Source organism: Muntiacus reevesi, chromosome 12 (assembly GCF_963930625.1).
Source record: "Muntiacus reevesi chromosome 12, mMunRee1.1, whole genome shotgun sequence".
Lineage (NCBI taxonomy): Eukaryota > Metazoa > Chordata > Mammalia > Artiodactyla > Cervidae > Muntiacus > Muntiacus reevesi.
In genome coordinates this window covers 79,049,118-79,068,812 of record NC_089260.1, presented here as the reverse complement: position 1 = coordinate 79,068,812, position 19,695 = coordinate 79,049,118, and the positions used below count along the sequence as shown (strand labels likewise).

At 37.0% G+C, this 19,695-nt stretch overlaps 1 protein-coding gene and 1 non-coding gene across 2 annotated transcripts in view; both read left to right on the top strand.

Moving 5' to 3' along the window:
- The window catches only part of LOC136144770 (exocyst complex component 1-like), a 46,875-nt gene extending 28,440 nt beyond the window's left edge, over positions 1 to 18,435 (top strand). Inside the window, 8 exon segments of the mRNA XM_065902621.1 lie at positions 3,061 to 3,168; positions 5,222 to 5,298; positions 5,816 to 6,044; positions 9,569 to 9,752; positions 11,952 to 12,067; positions 12,069 to 12,152; positions 14,563 to 14,757; positions 17,218 to 18,435. Coding sequence (XP_065758693.1) covers positions 3,061 to 3,168; positions 5,222 to 5,298; positions 5,816 to 6,044; positions 9,569 to 9,752; positions 11,952 to 12,067; positions 12,069 to 12,152; positions 14,563 to 14,757; positions 17,218 to 17,370 — 1,146 coding nt within the window. The 3' untranslated portion in view covers positions 17,371 to 18,435.
- On the top strand, positions 9,939 to 10,011 carry TRNAG-CCC (transfer RNA glycine (anticodon CCC)). The gene has a single exon. It is a non-coding gene; the product is annotated as a tRNA-Gly (tRNA).
- Positions 18,436 to 19,695: the final 1,260 nt, after the last annotated feature.

Here is a 19,695-nt window from a genome sequence, read left to right as displayed (position 1 = left end):
ACTGAACTTTTACTATAAAACAGGGCTGGGAAACTCACACCAAAGGCTTATCACAGATTTTGAATAACAAATCTAGGTGAACTCTTCTCTTTTTAAGGTCTCAAAAATTCCTTGAGATTTTTGTACCTGTTAGTGAGATAACCTTTTTAGCTCATTTGATAAACTTACTGGAAACTTAAGAGTTTCAAATTTCTGGAGGAGTCAGATAGAGAGAAAATATAATTGTTTTGTTTATAACGTAATTTTACCAAATTATTTTTATAATTAGTTTGAGAGGAATGTTTTCCTTACTCCCGGAAAACACAAGATTTAAACCTGTAATTTTTCAGATAGAAACCATAAAAATTATAAGCATATTCGCTGGTTCATTCAGTCCTTTGTTAACTTTTGTGAAGTCATCAGGTTTCTCATTAGAACACCAAGACATATCAAAATGTTAAGAACTCCATATAATTTTTAGGATATCTGTATTAGTAATTTTACCATACATTATAACATGAGCAGATTTTTTTGCTCATTTGATAATCTTTTTCATGTAATTTAACCAACCAAATAAACACAGTTTAATATCTCTCTTTGGGATGTTTCAGGGGCCCTCTGAAGCACCCCAAAGTTAGCTAGAGGTCAAAGGAACTTTAAAAGAATTCGATTTAGGAATTTTTATCGAAAAGATCAATTAAAAGCGTTTAGAACATTTGGTCAGATTTAGTCAATGTTGATGGCTGTATCATTTAACTTGTTGATATGTCACAATGGGCTTAAATACCAAGGCTCAAGGTCTAGTGAAAGTCAGCTCCGCCATCTTGGACCTAATTGGCTCTAAGCAGTTTTCTTACACCCATGTCATTCCTAACAAAATCTACTTATCTAACTAATTGTAATCCAATTTTAGAAAATCCTGATTATGCATAACTCTTTTTAGTATTTTTTTCATACTTTTTTACTGAAATCACTCTTCCTGCTTTCCTTTAGCAACCAAGAGCTAACTTTTATATTAGCATTTTATAGATTGATGAACATAAATACCAGTGATAAATTCTAAAACCCTTGCTTTCTTAAAACATTTTAGGATGGCATCAAACATTATTCATTTATGGTTCCAAATCTCTTTAGTTTTTCTGTAAAAGGAAGTCAGTGTTTAGTAGTAAATGTTTTAAAATCTTATTTCATTTGGAAATGACCTAATTATTTAATAGACTTCTAATACTTAGTTTAGCACAACCCTTAGAAATTTCAGTTACGCCAATCTGGGGAGACTATTGTAGACAGATATTCTTAAAGAATACAAACTCATATCTCATTTACATTTTTTAGAAGTTTCTTCACTCGAGGTAATTTCCTTGTTGACAAACTTGTAACAGATATAATATTTAACTTATATTAAACCTAGGTTTAATCTTTTTCTTGATGTTAATTACTCTAAGACATGTCTATATTAGATAGGTCAACAAACAAACATTAATATCAGATATTTAATACTGAATATTTCCCAGTTCACCTGAACCTGGAATTTATTGTTTAATTTAGAATTATTTGATTTGTAAGCGCTTACCTTTTTTTTTTTAAGCCAATTAAATAGAGCTCATTTACAAATTAACCTAAAAAATATTACCCAGAGACAAAAACATACCAAGACATATTTAGACAGACACACTGCAAGATCTAGCTTCATTTTCTAAGTTTGGTCATGAATTAGATATTACAATATAAAATTTAAATAACATTTTAAAAGGCTTTTTCTTTTTTCTCTCAGTCTCAGGAGTTAGAGATGGTCTAGATAAGTGTTCCTGAGAGCCCTGGTCTCAAGGCACAGGGAAAGAAAATCAAGTTTTAACAAAATGGCGGCAGGTCTAAATGGTGGCTAGACAAAGCAAAACGGCCGTCACAAATCACGACACAGAACAGAGTTAAAACGCACACATATAAACCTGGCAGTCCTCATCAGACACTCCCTTAAATACAAGAATGCAGTCTCTCAGAAAACCTTCTATAGAGACACAGAACTTGAGATGTCTTTAAAGATTTCAAAAGGAGGAAAGGAAGCCAGGTTGAAAGAAGGAGGAGGAGGAGGCGGGAAAGGGGGGCAAAAGGGGTGGCCTTACAGACGTCTCCTGCCACCTGCAGACACCCAGGCGTTACGGGACTTTTCCCTGGGCTTCCAGAGAAGGGAGGACTGGAACTCGGCCCTACCAGAAACAAGACCAGAATTCGAGTTCTCTGCCAAGAGGAGGTGATCAGTCTCCAATCCACAGCTCAGGCTGAGGCCCTTCGACCAGATTCCTGCGTCCAGGACCGGGGGACTAGAAAAACGGGAAGGATAGGAAGGGCTAAGGAGAGGAAAGAGAGAGGGAAGGGGAGGGAGGTCAATAAAATCTCTTGTTCCTTACCGGTCGGGGCACTCTGGCCAGTTGTCCGCGTCAGGAGGAGACCAGGGACAAAAGGGTCCCAGTCGCGGCCGCTGGGTCTGGTCCATTGGCAGGCAAGCTGGCCCCTGAGTACCCCGAGTGGTCAGGATGTCAGTCTCAGCGAAGAAGATGTCCCTTCGTGGTCGCCATTTGTTGCAGGAAGGGGGACCCCTTCCAGGGCCCGAAACTGGGCTCTTGTCTAACACTCGGAAATGAATTGTCCGAGGAGACACATGTTGACAAAGCAAGAGATTTTATTGGGAAAGGGCACCCGGGTGGAGAGCAGGAGGGTAAGGGAACCCAGGAGAACTGCTCTGCCGCGTGGCTCGCAGTCTTGGGTTTTATGGTGATGGGATTCGTTTCCGGGTAGTCTTTGGCCAATCATTTTAGTTCAGAGTCTTTCCTGGTGGCGCACGCATCGCTCAGCCAAGGTGGATGCTAGCAAGAGGGATTCTGGGAAGTGGACGGACAGGTAGTGTCTCCTTTCAATCTTTCCTGAACTCTTCCGGCTGGTGGTGGCTTATTAGTTCCGTATTCCTTATCAGGATCTCCTGTCATAAAACAACTCATGCAAATGGTTACTATGGTGCCTGGCCAGGGTGGGCGGTTTCAGTCAGTGTGCTTCCCCTAACAGAATCATTTTGGTTTTCTTCAGATCTTTGAACAGGTACTGAGTGAACTGGAGCCCCTGTGTCTGGCAGAACAAGACTTCATAAGTAAATTTTTCAAACTACAGCGACATCAGAGTATGCCTGAAACTGTGGTATGGGTGACATTTATTTACTAGCTCATATTTGTGATCTATATCATAATTAGCCTAATCATTATGTTGTCATAATTTCAATATCAGAACAGAAAGAATTTACATTGTAAGGATTTTTAAAGTAATTTTTATCATATAAGATAATAAAAAAAAGGATAGTGTTTGAGCATCTAATCTAATATTCTAGACTATCTTAGGCCTAAACATTCTCCAAATTGATGAGTGGGGGACATGTCTGAGTTTACTTGGCAAAAAATATTTTTAAAAAGCAAATTTATTGTTTTAGTGATCAAGAAAAAGTAAATAGAATTAAAAAATTAAAATGATGTTTTAATGTATATTTGTTGTTATTTAGTCACTAAGTCGTGTCTGACTCTTTGCAACCCCGTGGACTGTAGCCCACCAGGTTTCTCTCTCCATGGGATTTCCCAGGCAAGAATACTGGAGTGGATTGCCAGTTCCTTCACCAGGGGATCTTCCCAACCCAGGAATTGAACCCGTGGCTCCTGCATTGGCAGGCAGATTTCTTTCCTGCTGAGCCACCAGGGAAGCCCCCATGGTCTTAAAAAATAAATGAAAGCAAGCAAGAGAAAAATGGTGAGCCTCAAATCAGAATCTTTCTTATGGCTTTCTTACTATGAGACTGAGAGAGTAACAGGCGGGAAGGCCAGGGGTCTCCAAATGGAGGAATGAGGCTGTAAGTGCCAGACATTTTTCTCTCTCCTAACCGGCAGAAAAGAACAAACCAGCGATCTGTTTTTCCTTCTCTATGCAAAATTAAAAGGAGGTTTCTCCTAACATTCTGTGTGGCCATGACACCTGGTCTCACCTAAAGCTAACTACTCCCAAACCTTGAGTTAACCAATACATTTCTTTTTCGTATGGAAATGTTGTCTTAAGCTATGTTAATGAACCCCAGACTCCATCTTCAAGTTGGTTCCCCCAAACGGCCTAACTTACTTGTTCAGGTATTGTTCCCCTAATCTATGTAAACGAAACTATTTGTTGGTACAAGATGCAAGTCAATAGTTTTATGGCCTGGGATGAATTATCTGGTGCCATTCTAGATTTTATGACATTCCTTTCTTTTCTTTAACAGACTGTGAGTGACTATATACCATACAGCTAAAGACTAGGAGGGGGGTACTCTTTTGTCCCCTTCTGATGCCTATGTCAGAAGCTTTCTCTATCTCCTTTATACTTTAATAAAACTTTATTACACAAAAGCTCTGAGCGATCCAGCCTCGACTCTGGCCCCGGATTGAATTCGTCTCCTCCGGAGGCCAAGAATCCCGCGTCTTATCGTTCAGCAACAACCTTTCAAGACCATAAACTAATTATTTAATCCCTACTTTTCCTCATCTATGTAATGGGTATAATAATGCCTATTGAACATGGCTCTCTGGTGGCATAAAAAAATGAGCCATTTGCTAGAGTATTTTAAAGAACTTAAAAACACAGTGCAAATCGAGTGATTTTTTTAAAATTAAGATGATCTTTAAAAGAACTAACATATAAAAACAGTGCTCAAAATGACTGAGAAATTAAGTCTTTCAGATGGTTAGGGGGTTTGTTCTTGTAGATGGTAATTGCTAGTAAATTTGTTAGTTTCTGTAAGAACTTCTGACAGCATTTTTTATGCTCAAGTTTTATTAGGATGATTAATTTTATTAGAATGATTTTAATTTTCAAAATTCTCCCTTGAACATGTCCCTAGATATTTTCAGCTTTTTATTAAATTGTCCCCTCGTTCCTGCACTCCCTCTGAGTCTCCTCTACCTTTCTCTCCCGCCCCACCCCCCCCAAATGTGCTCACAAGCAAACACAGCTTCTCATTCTCAGATAAAATCTGAAAACAAAGCTTCTCCTGAACATTCTGAAGCAACATGTTAAATTATATAATTTCATTGATAATACTACCTTTTAAAATCATTATTTCTCATCATACATTCTCTCCTAAGAATTTGGAGACTGAGCAGGCTATTGCTATATAAACTAAACTCTTCAATTTGTTAGCCTTTTATTATGTAAAGTATCTGAATAATTTTTGCAGACTGAAGCAGAGGACACAGATGGAGGAACTTTGTCACGGCAACATAATGCTGGCCCACCGCTGCCTGTTTCATCTGAGTATGTGTTTGTTACTATCTGTTGTTTATTGTGAAAAAAAAGTAAACTTTCAATTGAGCAGGAAGGAATGCTGCCCAGTGAGGAGTCCAGATTACTGTCCATAGCTGACAACACTCAGAGCACCGATCTGTGTGCCCAGTGTGTTACAGAGCTTCTCAATGAAGTAAACTTGGTCCCCTTTATGGCTCTTTGGCTTTTCTTTGCTCTTGTAATCACACAAATGCAGTCAATTTTGATGTTTGCTGGTAGGAAGTTGCATTTGAATTGTAGTGTATTTCTCAGAAATCACAAAGCACATTTCAGGACCCAGTTCTACAAAGGACGTTATTTTGAGTGATAAAAATGCAACCTCAAAAAAATATGTTTATGTTGGAAACCACTCTAGAATAATTAACTATTTGGACAGTGTTAGTTGATATATCAAATTTTAGTCATTTGTGTATACCGAGTGGATTAAAGTTAAAGGTAAATGCACCTGAAGCTTGTACTAACTATTCTGTTTTGTATTTCTGAACAGGAAAGATATGATCCGCCAGATGATGATTAAAATATTTCGCTGCATTGAGCCAGAACTGAACAACTTGATTGCATTAGGAGACAAAATCGATAGCTTTAACTCCCTTGACATGCTAGTCAAAATGAGTCGCCATGTGTGGACTGCACAGAACGTGGACCCCGCTTCTTTTCTGAGCACTACACTGGGAAATGTTTTGGTGACTGTCAAAAGGAACTTTGACAAATGTATTGTAAGTTGGGTATTTTTTTTTTTCAGTAACTTAGAACTCTTAACCATTGCAGAGTATCTGTGTGTGTGTGTGTGTGTGTGTGTGTGTTTCAAAGACTTCTGGCTTCCCACCAGGGGACCTACTGTTCCTATCCCCACGCCTTGCAGCAGGGTATTGGCTGCAGTGTCCAGGAGCAGGCTAGTGCCAAGTTGTGTCCCGTCTACACTGTGAACCATGGCCAGTCCTGGAGTGGCTGACACAGAGGCAGCAGCGATTACACCCGAGATCCACTAAGTAACTGAAATCCCAGGTGACCAATTAGTGACCATAGATTTAATGAAGCAACTGAAACTTGAATTTATTGTTTTTCTTCTTTTAATATATCACAATAGGATAATTAATATTTGGGTTATTTTAATTGATTAAAGTATTTTCTTTCAGTTTAATAGCTTTAATCATATTGCTTTAAGAATACATTGTTCTTATGACAACTTTTGGTAGTTATCATTTTTCTCCTAATAGGGAAAAAAATCATTAACTTTATTTTTTCTGTTAGGTTTTGGTAAGCTGATAGATATGAAGAGGATTGGGCCAGGTTCTAAAAAGAGTTTCATTTTATGAATATATTTAGTATTAATATGTAAAAATAGGTATTTATCATCTGAATTATTCTACTATGTAACCTCTAAGTTAAATCCAGTGCTTGAATAGCCATAGAATAATGAGTGAGTGAAAGTCACTCAGTCGTGTTTGAGTCTTTGTGACCCCATGGTCTGTAGTTTGCCAGACTCCTCTGTCCATGGAATTATCCAGGCAAGAATACTGGAGTGGGTAGCCATTCCCTCCAGGGGATCTTCCCAACCCAGGGATTGAACCCAGGTCTCTCGCTTTGCAGGCAGATTCTTTACCGGCTGAGCCACCAGGGAAGCCCATAGAATAATGAGAGAATAATAAAAATATTAAGGGTGATTAAAATCCACTTCATCTTTTATACTTTTTAAAAATAATGCTTACTGATTTCTGAAAGTTTAAAAGCCATCCGTAGAAACGTAAATGTCACCTCAACAGACTTGTTAACCCTCCTTCCCCACCAAATGATTGCACTGGCATTTGAAATATTATGAAATTTGGCCACTTATCCTCTTCCCTGCCCAGCTTTCTTCAGAAGTGATGATAAACCTGTAAGGTCTGATTGTAAGCTGATTGCCAAAAAGAAAATAAAGAATTACTAAAGTCTAAGATAATGAGTCCCATGTGACATAGAATAAGAATAGCTAGAACATAAACCATGAGAACACTGTACATTTTTAGAATATGAAGATTTTCTTGCTCTTATCAGTGAATAAAGCTAGTATATAAAACTTTAATATAATACCTCTCAATCCAGTTGAATGTAATTGTTAGAAGTGTAAGATATAATAGTGTCAGGGAGATGTAGACATGGGTTCAAATGAAGTGCTTAGCACATTGCCTGGTACAGAATAAGAGCTTGTAACTAATTGCTTGTAATGGTGATGATGATGATGATGATGACAGTAATGAAAGTGAAAGTAAAGTCGCTTAGTCGTGACCGACTCTCTGCGACCCCATGGACTGTAGCCTAGCATGCTCCTCCGTCCATGGGATTTTCCAGGCAAGAGTACTGGACTGGGTTGCCATTTCCTTCTCCAGGGGATCATCCCGACCCAGGGATCGAAACCAGGTTTCCTACATTGTAGGCAGATGCTTTACCATCTGAGTCACCAGGGAACAATAGTGGTAATTAATAATAGTTTGCTGAAGAATGTTCGTGTTCCTCTCAAAACTGGGAAGTGAAGAAATTTAGTTAAATTAACCTAGACAAAGGTATAAAGTCGTGTTTCTTCCCTAAATTGCATGTATTTCTAAAAGATGGACCTTGTCACTAAAGGGAAGAGGATGGTTCCTTCTGTTGGTTATCATCAATCTGTTTCTTAATTTAAATCAAGTCTTTTCACAGTGTCGTCAGTTGTATGTGCTCAGTAAGTGTTACATGTTTTTGGTACTTGGGACAAGATCTGGACCTAAAGCATACCTTGAAAAAGTAGTGAATGGTTCTCTGTGTATTGAGCCAAAGAATGAATGTCAGACAACTGCAGAAAGTGGAATAGATGGTATCTGAGTTTAGTACTTTCATCTGGTGGCCAAGCCCAAAGTGTTCTTCAAGGAACAGGGCTAAAAAGATTAGCCTGCCAAGAACTAGGGATAAAATTAGAAACATATCAAGTACTACCAAGCTGGACACTGCACTCCAGTACATTTCTTACCTGCATTTACTTTGCTTTTCAGGATTCCTCACACTACAGTGATGTGGTTTTGTACCCTTTAACCTTTGAAAATGGTATGATCTGGGTGTCTCTGCCTCATTGTATAGTCTTGCCTTCTTTGTCATAGATTAATTAACCGTATAAGGATGGGTTTATTCCTGGGTGCTCTGTTCTGTTAATGTACATGTCTGTTTTTGTACCAGTACCATATTGTTTGATGACTGTAACTTTGTAGTATAGTTTGAAATCAGGGAGCATAATACCTCTGATTTTGTTCTTCTTTCTTGAGCTTGCTTTGGCATTACGATCTTTTGTGTTTCCATACAGGTTTTAGAATGATTTGTCCAATTTGGATTCCTTTTATTTATTTTTCCTGTCTGATTGCTATGTCTAGGACTTCCATTACCATATTGAACAAAAGAACGGTTACTTTTCTAATCTCTACATGTCATATGGTTTTCAGGTTATACCCCCAGAATCTCAGCACAATGAAATTTTAGGTAGGAGTTGAAAATGATTCAACACTTGGGCAGTGTACTTCTTACTGGGAATAGAACTAGATCCCCTGGAAGTACACAGAATCATAATTGGTTATTTTGAACCAAAGTGTCTATGTTCTGTCTATATGTCTATTTGTTACTTTGTATCCATCTTACACAAGTACTTTGCTATACTGATTTAGAGTGAATGACTAATAGGTACATGGAAAGCTATATAATGCAAATCCACAGTAGAAGTACCTGTTCTCCTCTGTGCTCATACCCCCAAAACATAGAACTTCTCTATCCAAACAAATTTTAGGCTGATGAGATTTGGAAATGGTTGTGGTTCTCAACTTGACTATATAGACACCAACCAGAAATAATCTTGAGAGATCCTGTGTGTGCTCTGGTATCTGCTCTGCCCCAAAGTGGGCAATCATTATATACTTACCTTTTATAAATGATAGAAGTGTTCATTGGTTGTTTTTACTTGAAACAAAGACCTGAGGTTCACAAGCTTTGAGTGCATTTTGTTTTGAATAATTTGGACTTTTTCCCTTGATTTTAGTTCCTTCAATGATATCTATGTACTTTTTTAATCTCTAGAAATAGTTTTTCATAGTTATCCATATTGTGCTAATCTTTGATTAGTAAATGTCCGAAATGTTCTAGGTATTAAATTACATCATGCCTTTGTGGTATATATATTTACTTTTAATTGTACGTTGTTTCTAAGTTGCTTAGCTATTTTTCTCCCTTGCTTTCTGCCTAACTTTAGAGTAACCAAATAAGGCAAATGGAAGAAGTAAAGATCTCAAAGAAGAGTAAAGTAGGAATTCTCCCGTTTGTTGCTGAATTTGAAGAATTTGCTGGACTCACAGAATCAATCTTTAAAAATGCTGAGTGTCGTGGAGATCTAGATAAAGCATATACTAAACTTATCAGAGGAGTATTTGTTAATGGTTAACTTTTGTTACATTATGAAGAAGTTTTTGGTGGTGGTTTTCCTTATTTCTGGTGTTTTTGGTCAGTTGTTTTCATTATTTCTGATTAAGTTAGAAGTTGGGAGACAGATGTGTTCATTATTTTCCATAGTCTCTAGTCTTTTTTAAGTTTTCTGAAATTAAAGATTTCTTAAATTTGGGACTTCTCTGGTGGTCCAGTGGCTAAGACTCCACACTCCCAATGTGGAGAACCTGGGTTCAATCCCTGGTCAGGGAACCAGATCCCACATGCAGCGATGAAGTCCTGGCACAAGTAAATAAAAATATATATATATTAAAAATAATAATAATAATAAAGATTTCTTAAATTTGAAAAACAGTGTGTAAAACCCTTTTGTATTTACCAGGAACTACTTATATTTTAGGGTTCATATGGGCTATCAGTATGCAAAGTTGAAATTCATTTTTTAAACACAAAAATGACCTTGTGGATTACATTCGCATTTTAGCAAGAGTCTTCTTGAGCTGATCAACAGTGATGTCTGTATGTGTGTGTGCTTAGTCAGTCAGTCATGTCCGACTCTTTGCAACACCATGGACTGTAGCCCGCCAGGCTCCTCTGTCCATGGGATTCTCCAGGCAAGAATACTGGCACGGGTTGCCATGCAATCAGCCAGGGGATCTTCCCAACCCCGGGATCAAACCCAGGCCTCCCACATTGCAGGAGGTTTCTTTACCATCTGAGCCACCGGGGAAGGTCAAGAATACTGCAGTGGGTAGCCTATCCCTTCTCCAGGGGATCTTCCCGAGCCAGTTACTGAATCTGGGTCTCCTGCATTGCAGGCCGATTCTTTACCAGCTGAGCTACCAGGGAAGCCCAAATTAATGCTAAAATAGTGTAATTCATCATCTAGCTATGTCAGATCACACAGTTAAGTTACAGAAACAGTGTGGATGTGTTTAATTTGAAATAAATGATCTGACTGCATCAATTCAGGAATTTTTAAAACTAAAAAAAATGACCAAAGTAGAATTATCTCAACAGTTAGAGATAATACATTTTTGGTGGAAACAGGTTTAGGGGAAAGATGATAAATTACATGATTGAATGTTTATATGGTTGATATTTCTTTTAAAATTCAAAGTAGCTTTGCTTTGTCTGATTGTAAAGTAGTATATGCTCATTACATACCCCCCAAAATCAGCAAACTGACTTTAAAAATCAAGAAGAAACTAAAGGTAATTTGTAATCTCATCATACAAAGGTTAACATTTAATTTTTACCTGTGTGAACTTTTCAGTATATCTCTCTCCCTGACAGACATGCACATATTGTGTGTTCTGTAATTTGAAATGTTTCTCACACCTTACAGCCTGTTTGGAACCTGCTAGACTCTGTGATTCTAGTGTCTGTCCTTGTCTCCTGATACAGATAACCGTAGTCACTTCTGATGATTACATAGAGTTCCATCTGTCATTGTTTCCTTAGCAGATCTTCTGTTAACAGGCATTTGGTTTGTTTCCAGTTTTCTGTATATTTCTGTATATTGTCCAATAATTTCCCTAGGATCAGTTATTAGAAATAATTCCTGGGTCAGAAGTTTTGTGTCTGTTGAGTTTCTGCCAAATAACCACACAGAAAGATTATACCTGTTTGGTCCTTTGAGTGTTTGGTGAAAGTTTCTGTCACATCTGCCTCGAGACCCAGTATTTCTCGGTATTATCAGTCTTGTTATCCTTTGTTAACCTAGAAGGATATAAATCAGTTTTGCTTATGGTATGTTTTACTGTGTAAGAGCTTCCAAATTATATGTTAAGTTTATTCATCTTTCTCTTTATGACTTCTCAGTTTTGGGCCATTCTTAGAAAGTTCGTACTACCACAGAATTATTTCTTTAATTAGGTTTATTTTTCTTAGTACTTACAATTGCATTCATTTATTTGCCTTTGACATTTTAAGCACTTGAACAATTTAGAATTTGGTTGGCTAAAAGATGTGAAATAGGAATCCAAATTTAGCCACATATAACTGTTTTAGAATGATTTTTTATTTAGGTTTAGGTCGATCCTTCAATACAGTATGTTTTATTTGATTAAGTCCAGAAATGTGCTTACTTCTTAAAGTTATAAATGAAAAAAATCATGTAATTTTTCCATAGCTAAATGTGGTCATAGTCATACCAGGTCATCGTTACATTTTTTCCATTTTTGTTTTAGTGGAGAAAGTAGCGAACGAAAGCCAGAAGACCCCCAGGGATGTCCTCATGATGGAAAACTTCCACCATATTTTTGCAACACTTTCTCGTTTGAAAATCTCATGTCTAGAAGCTGAAAAAAAAAGAAGCCAAACAAAAAAACACAGATCACCTTCAGTCTTATGTCATATACTCTTTAGGACAACCTCTTGAAAAGCTAAATGTAAGCATATTTTCATTCAGTATATTTTTCTTGGTTTTGAACCTGTGTTTAGATGTGAGTAACACAACAGACATTTAAATTTGCTCATTCATTGGTGGGTGCAGGAGGATAAGGAAGGATGGACTGAGATATTGAAGCTGCTCAGACACTGCTAGATGTTTTATATACATTATTTCTTTTAATTCTTGTAAACGATGATGTGGGGTAAGATAGCATTATCCTTGTTTTACAAATGAAGAAACTGGAAGTAAATAAAAAGTTATAGTAATTGACAGGTAGCAAAGCAGGGGGATTAACCATAGATTTAGCCTTTTCCATTATACCAGTCTTCCATTTCTTACCTCGTAAATGGCTAACCTTTATCCCTAGCTCAGATGAAGATTTTGAAAATTCTATCAAGATAAAAAGAAAATAAAAAATTGTTTTGTTTATTGCCTTTTCTTTATCCTTCCTTTCTTGACTTGTCATTCCCCAGAGCAAATCTGATCTTTAAACATGAGAAATGGTAGTTTTAGAGAACTTTGCAACATAGTAGAAGCTTAAATGGACCCTTCTAACAAATTAGGTCCACAGTGTGATTCGTCATCTTTGTTTTGAAGTAAGAGTCAAATAAAAATTGTCTATCTGTTGTCAGCAATTCAAATGCAGAACCAGTGCCTTGTAAACTGAAGAACAGGCAGATATTCCTTTAGGGTAAAGGGTCTTTCTCAGGCCTAAAGCCTGCATGATGCGTAACTGCAACATAAAGGAACTTCCTTTCAAATCAAATTTAGAGCAGACACATTGATAAATTCTTTATTATGTAACATTGTTAGAGAAGCTCTAGCCAATGCAGTAAGACCGAAACATAAAGATATATGGAAAGAGAATCATACTGGAATGGACTGCCATTTCCTTCTCCAGGGAATCCTACCACCCAGGGGTCAGATCCGGGCCTCTTGTGTCTCCTGCTGGCAGGCGGAGTCTGTGACTGCGCCACCTGGGAGACCCTCGGGCTTACAATCACCTGTGTGTGACCTGTGGGAGTTATTTCATCTGGTAAAGTAAAGTAGGTTTTTTAACCTAGTCAAGGTATATATATATATCAAAAAACAATTTGTTTCCTATATGTTATAATAACCAATTAAAAATCTGTGTAGAAAAATAAATACATTAATTAAAATCTGTGTAGAAAAAAAATTTAAATATCTGGAACAGATTTGTCTAGAAAATTATTATTAAAAATGTAATAATTTAATGAAGAATAAATAAATAATTGCTAAGAAAATTTTAGAGAATAGTAGAGAGGGGATTTGACTTGTCAGTATTAAATCATGTTGTGCTCAAGTAAAGACTTGCCAATATACATGTTAAAAAACCACTTACACTTAAAAGGCAGCCTGAGAAGAATATTTATAACAGTACAAGAGTCAGTATGCTAAATATAAAAGATCTTTTTAAAATCAATCAGGAAAGCACTAGGATCCCAATATATAAATGGGTATGGGTTCTGAATGTACTTACTGAGCATATGAAAAGCAGATAAACTTCATTGCTAGCTGAAGAATATTGAAATAAAATGACAAATAAACCTTTCTTACTTTTTTTTTTGGCTACACCACTTGGCATGTGGGATCTTAGTTCCCCATCCCCGTCCGTCCACCGGGGATCCAATCCATGCCGTCTGCATTGGAAGGGCAGAGTCTTAACCACTGGACTGCCAGGAAAGTCCCCCTTTTTCACTTTTCAAAATGACAAAGATTTTTCTTTAATTATGATAATGCTTATGATAGTATGATAAGATAAAATAGTGTCATATACTGCTGACAGAAATATAAAGTAACTGAACTTTTCTGGGAAGCAATTTGTGTATATGAAGAGTCTTCAGAATGCTTAACAATTACACTCCTCAACTGAAGAATTATAGTCCTAGAAATTTATGCTGGACAGTCATCAAAAATGTGGGTAAATACCTATGTATGAAAGTTATTTATAGCTGTATTTATAATAGATTTTGTTTTTGATGAGTAGATTTTGCCAACTTCAAGAGAAAAAGTAAAAAATATTAAATACTTAATACTGAAGGAATGAATAAACATAGTATAGTCATTGGACGGAACATGATGCAGCCATTAAAATTTATACTTTGGGAAAAACATATCAAATATTAAATGAAAAATATAGCATACAAAATTAATCTCATTTTCATACTCACACATCAAAAGACTAGAGGGAATTCTAGTCTTTTGACAGTGCTTATCTCTGAGTAGTGTGATAATAGCTGATTATTATTTTATCCTTTATATTTTCACACACTGTCTGATTTTTACACAGTGGATATATACTAGTTTATAATCAGATTTTTTTTTTTTTAAATTTAAGTGGTAGTGAGAGCCGTTCTTAGCCGTTGTTTCTTTTCATTTCCTTGAAGCATTTCTTTGAAGGTGTGGAAGCTCGGGTGGCACAGGGTATAAGAGAGGAGGAAGTGAGCTATCAACTTGCGTTTAACAAGCAAGAACTCCGAAAAGTTATTAAAGAGTCTCCTGGAAAAGAAGTGAAAAAAGGTCTCGATAACCTCTACAAGAAGGTTGATAAACATTTATGTGAAGAGGAGAACTTACTTCAGGTATGCTTTAGTTCTCTTAACCTACCTAGATTGCACATCCTTTTATATATCTATTTTCCCCTAAATATTCCTCTAGAAATGCTATACATTTTCTAATTTTAGTGCAGGAGGAAAGCGCCGTATAAAATGCAGACAAGATTAGTAAATTGTGAGGAAAAAAGGAATATTTATACAAGTTTATATGGCTATCTCTGTGTATTTTATATTTCTGTGGTATCATTTTGAGACATTAAGTTGTTTTGCTTTTGTTTGGGGACGGGTTTTTCATGACTTTCTGTGTTTTGTTTTAGTTTGGAAGGTAGTAAGGGAATGGAATGTGGAGTGATTGTGAGCATGGGAGCCTGGATATGGGTTCATAATCTGCCTCCAGGTAAAACTGCCTGGTTTGGAGCAAGTTAGTTCACCTCTCTGAGCCTCAGTTTCCTTATTTGAAAAGCAGAAATAATACCTGTACTCTGTAGGTGGGCACTAATATTATTGCCATTGCCATTTTATACATGTGAAAATCAGAGCTTGGAGAGGTAGAGTAATGTGACCACGATCCCATAGCTAATGTATGATAGAGTCAGGTTTAAACCTCAGTTAGAGATGAGTAAGAATCACTCTTGATTTTAGCATCATGGAAGGCTTCATGAAGGAAAGCATTTATGTTAGTCTCTGGAAGTCAGATACTAACTTAACAGATAAAATAGAAGTGGCATTCCCAGTGGAAGAAATACTGTGAGCTAAAAGATGAGAAGCAAAAAGTGTAAGTAAAGCTGTTTAGTAAAATAGTCTTAAGCTGACTATTAGGAATTTAAGGTTTGTGACATTTAGGATTTACAAGGAAAAATCCTCGAAGAAGGCACTCTTTGAACTGGCAGATAGAAATGGTGTTCGTTCATAGTACCCGCCCTCACCAGGTTGTCATGAGACTTAAATAGAATAATACGTGCATAAAGCCCTTTGCACTGTGCTGATGTGAAACAAGTCGAGTAAGTGTAGCCTATTGACAGCGCTGCCGTGTCAGTGTGTGTGTGTCAGGTTCTGCCTTGATAGTTGTCTAAGGTTTATTTTCTGATGGGACTGTTCATTTGTTTACTTTTTCTTGACTGAAGTACAGTTGATTTACAGTGTCGTATTGATTTCTGCTTATATCTGTCAGCAATTTAGTTTCCACTTCTAGACTATAGATCCCTTTGACTGCTCATGATTAGTCTGACTCATCTTGGTGTTCTCCATGTCATCAAGAAGTGTTTTGCATCCTTAATTTTAGATAAATTAAACTTTCATCTGCTGTGAAGTTTCATTTAATCCTTAGTCTTATTTCATACATAGTAGTGCATAGCCACATCTGTGTTGGCTATTGGAACAGATACAATAACAGCTGAAATATAATAAACATTACTGTGTTGTCAAACACTGTTCTGAGCACTTTACATACATTCACTCATTTAATCTCATTTGAACCTGTGGGGAAGGTATTATTATCACGACCCAGTTTACAGATAAGGAGGGCCTTGAGGCACAGAAGAGTGGTGTAACATACTCAAGGTCACTCGAGGAGTTACGAATGTTCCTTCAGGATGTACATTCTTAACTGTTGTTGTTCAGTCGTTCAGACGTGACTCTGTGACCCTGTGGACTGCAGCACGCCAGGCTTCCCTGTCCTTCACTCTCTCCCAGTTCAGCTCCGTCGCTCAGTCGTGTCCCACTCTTTGCGACCCCATGGACTGCCCAGAGTTTGCTCAAATTCATGTCCATTGAGTCGATGATGTTACCTAACCATCTCATCCTCTGCCACCTTCTCCTCTTCCCACCTTCAATCTTTCCCAGCATCAGGGTCTTTTCCAGTGAGTCGGCTCTTCACATCAGGTGTCCAAAATATTGGAGCTTTAACTTCAGCATCAATCCTTCCAATGAATATTCAGGGTTGATTTCCTTTAGGACTGACTGGTTGGATCTCCTTGCAGTCCAAGGGACTCAAGAATCTTCCCCAGCACAGTTCGAAAGCATCAGTTTTTTGGCACTCAGCCCTCTTTATGGTCCAAGTCTCACATCTCTACATGACTACTGGAAAAACCATAGTTTTGACTCTACAGACCTTTGTCAGCAAAGTGAAGTTTTTGCTATTTAATGTGTTGTCTAGGTTTGTCATAGCTTTTCTTCCAAGGAGCAAGCATCTTTTAATTTCATGGCTGCAGTCACCATCCACAGTGATTAACTATTATGCTATCCTGCTGCTAAGTCACTTCAGTCCTGTCCGATCCTGTGCGACCCCATAGACGGCGGCCCACCAGGCTCCCCGGTCCCTGGGATCTCAAGGCAAGAACACTGGAGTGGGTTGCCATTGCCTTCTCCAATGTGTGAAAGTGAATTATGCTATCCTAAATGCTTAGAATATGTCTTGACAGTATTTCTACATTCTTGTTATGTATTGTTTCCTCTTGCAGTTTAGTGACTCTCATTTTCATTTTGTAGGTGGTGTAGCACTCCATGCAGGATGAATTCATTCGCCAGTACAAGCATTTTGAAGGTTTGATAGCTCGCTGTTATCCTGGATCTGGTGTTACAATGGAATTCACTATTCAGGACATTCTGGACTATTGCTCCAGCATTGCACAGTCCCACTAAACCTTATAAAAGAAGAAAAGATAAATGAAAAGAAACACTCTGAGTACACCAGACACTATTCAAAAATACCAAGCAACCGTTTTGAGAACTCCGACTTGAAATTTTACGTATTACTTAATGTCAGATAATTGGGTAATGTGTGCATGCTCAGTTGTGTCTGACTCTTTGCAACCCCATGGACTGTAGCCCACCAGGTTCCTCTGTCCATGGAATTTTCCACGCAAGAATACTGGAGTGGGTTGCCGTTTTCTTCTCCAAAATGGATGATGCCATACCACATATATTCAAGAGGAAAACTACCAACCAGTGTGGCAGTTTTATTCACCCAGTAGGTTGTGTACTAACTTAAAGCATTTATCTCATCATAAATGCCTTTATCATTTTTCTACGACTGAACAGAAAATTTTCCTTTATTGTCTCGCTTCTTGTATTTGAGAATGGTTATCCTATATGTAATTCGTTGAGAGTTCTTCAGCTTTCAGTAATTCAGTATTGGTTACAAATCATGTAACTACTAAAATACTGTATCGAATTTTTCCTTCTGAATAACTATTGTGTATATGGATAAGGGTCTTGTGAAGATCAGTTGTAAACTTGAATTTTGAGGATCATGTGATTCTGTGTAACAGTCTGAAATACATTTTCCAAAAAGTTGAAATGTGGTAATATTATTCTTAAATTTATCATGTGCTGTCATTTGTATGAAAGCAAGTCCTTATAGAATCAATACAGAAGAATTATTACATGTCATTTATCGTAAAACATAGTCAGTCAGTGGTACTCAGTGAGGACTGAATCACTGCCATAAAGAGACTCGTGTCCTTAATGCATAAACACAAAGACCCTGTCAGTGCAGCGGCTTCACTTTTCTGACATTTATTTTACTTTTGGTTACGTCAGGATCCTCACTGCAGCCTGTGGGCTTCTCTCTAGTTGTGGCGCTCAGGCTCAGGTCCCATGGCCTATGGGATCCCAGTTCCTGGGCTAGGGATCAACCCGCATTCCCTGCATTGGAAGGCGGATTCTTAGCCACTAGGCTGCTAGGAAAGTCCCTCAGTACAGTTGTAATAGCAAAAAATTGCAAATAATCCAACTTTCCATTAGTAGTAGATGGATAAATTAAGGTGTATTCAGTATTTGCCAATAGAGTAGTGAGAATTAGTGAATTTTATCTACAAAAATTACTGCAGATGAATACCAGGAAAATAATGTCAGGTTTAAAAAAAAAAAGTCACAGAATATATATCATATGATTCTATTAATATAAAATTTCAAAATAAACAGTATTTAGAGTTACAAGTGTTGTATAACTGAGAAAAAGCAAGGAAATGATCATAAAATTCTAGAGTGATTAGGGAGCAGGAAGGGAAGATTATGGTATCTAGCAGGGGCAGGATTTGAAAGGTATGTTATGTTACTTAAACTGGGCAGTGGCTACATGGATTTCATTGTACTATGATACTTGATACCTTACACATACCTTATAAATCTTATTTTATATTAGCTCAACGTTTAATTTAAAAACAAAATCAAACTCATATGTGTGTGTATATTCTTTATTGACATAGGAAAAAACCTTAACATTTGTAGATGATCTGGAGACAAAGAAGATCCAAGGTTGGTTGGATTGCTCGAGGTTCAAGCCAAGTATTTTCAGAGCTGATATTCCACACAACAGTGACCTCCCTCTCCAGAATGTTACAGATATAAATATATTTAAACATCTAAAGACCAAACACTGTCTAATGTTTCTATTAACAGACCAAGGTTAATTTTACCTGAGGTGGTATGGCTCTTATTTAAAGAAAAGGCAGATAGCAAAATACTTCTTAGAAAAGAATCTAGAAAAGTAAGCACGTCACATAACAAAATTATCTAAATAACTGGATAGAAATTTTGAGAAAGTAAGATGTACATGATTCCTATTAAAGATAAACATTGGTTAATTAATATGTCTCAGTTTATATTTGTGTTAGTATCTGTTTATTCTAAGGAATTAGAAACTAAGTTTAATACAGCTTTTCAAAATTAAATAAGATATTTTGAATGAAGACAGAAAAGGCAGTGGATGACTGATCAGCTACAATTTTCTAGATCTTAGAGATATGTAATATTTTGTGCTACAGATGGAGTGAAAAAAGAGCAACATATGATAACTTAGAGAATATAAAGAAATGAAAAAGTGCTGAGAAAGCAAAAATGGCTATGCCAGGAAGGTTAAATATACAATGGTGTCTAGGAAGTAAGATTATTAATTCTCATAACTTTATGTTCTAGGATTCTCTGCATCTGCAAGTCCCCAATTTTAATGTACATATGAAACAA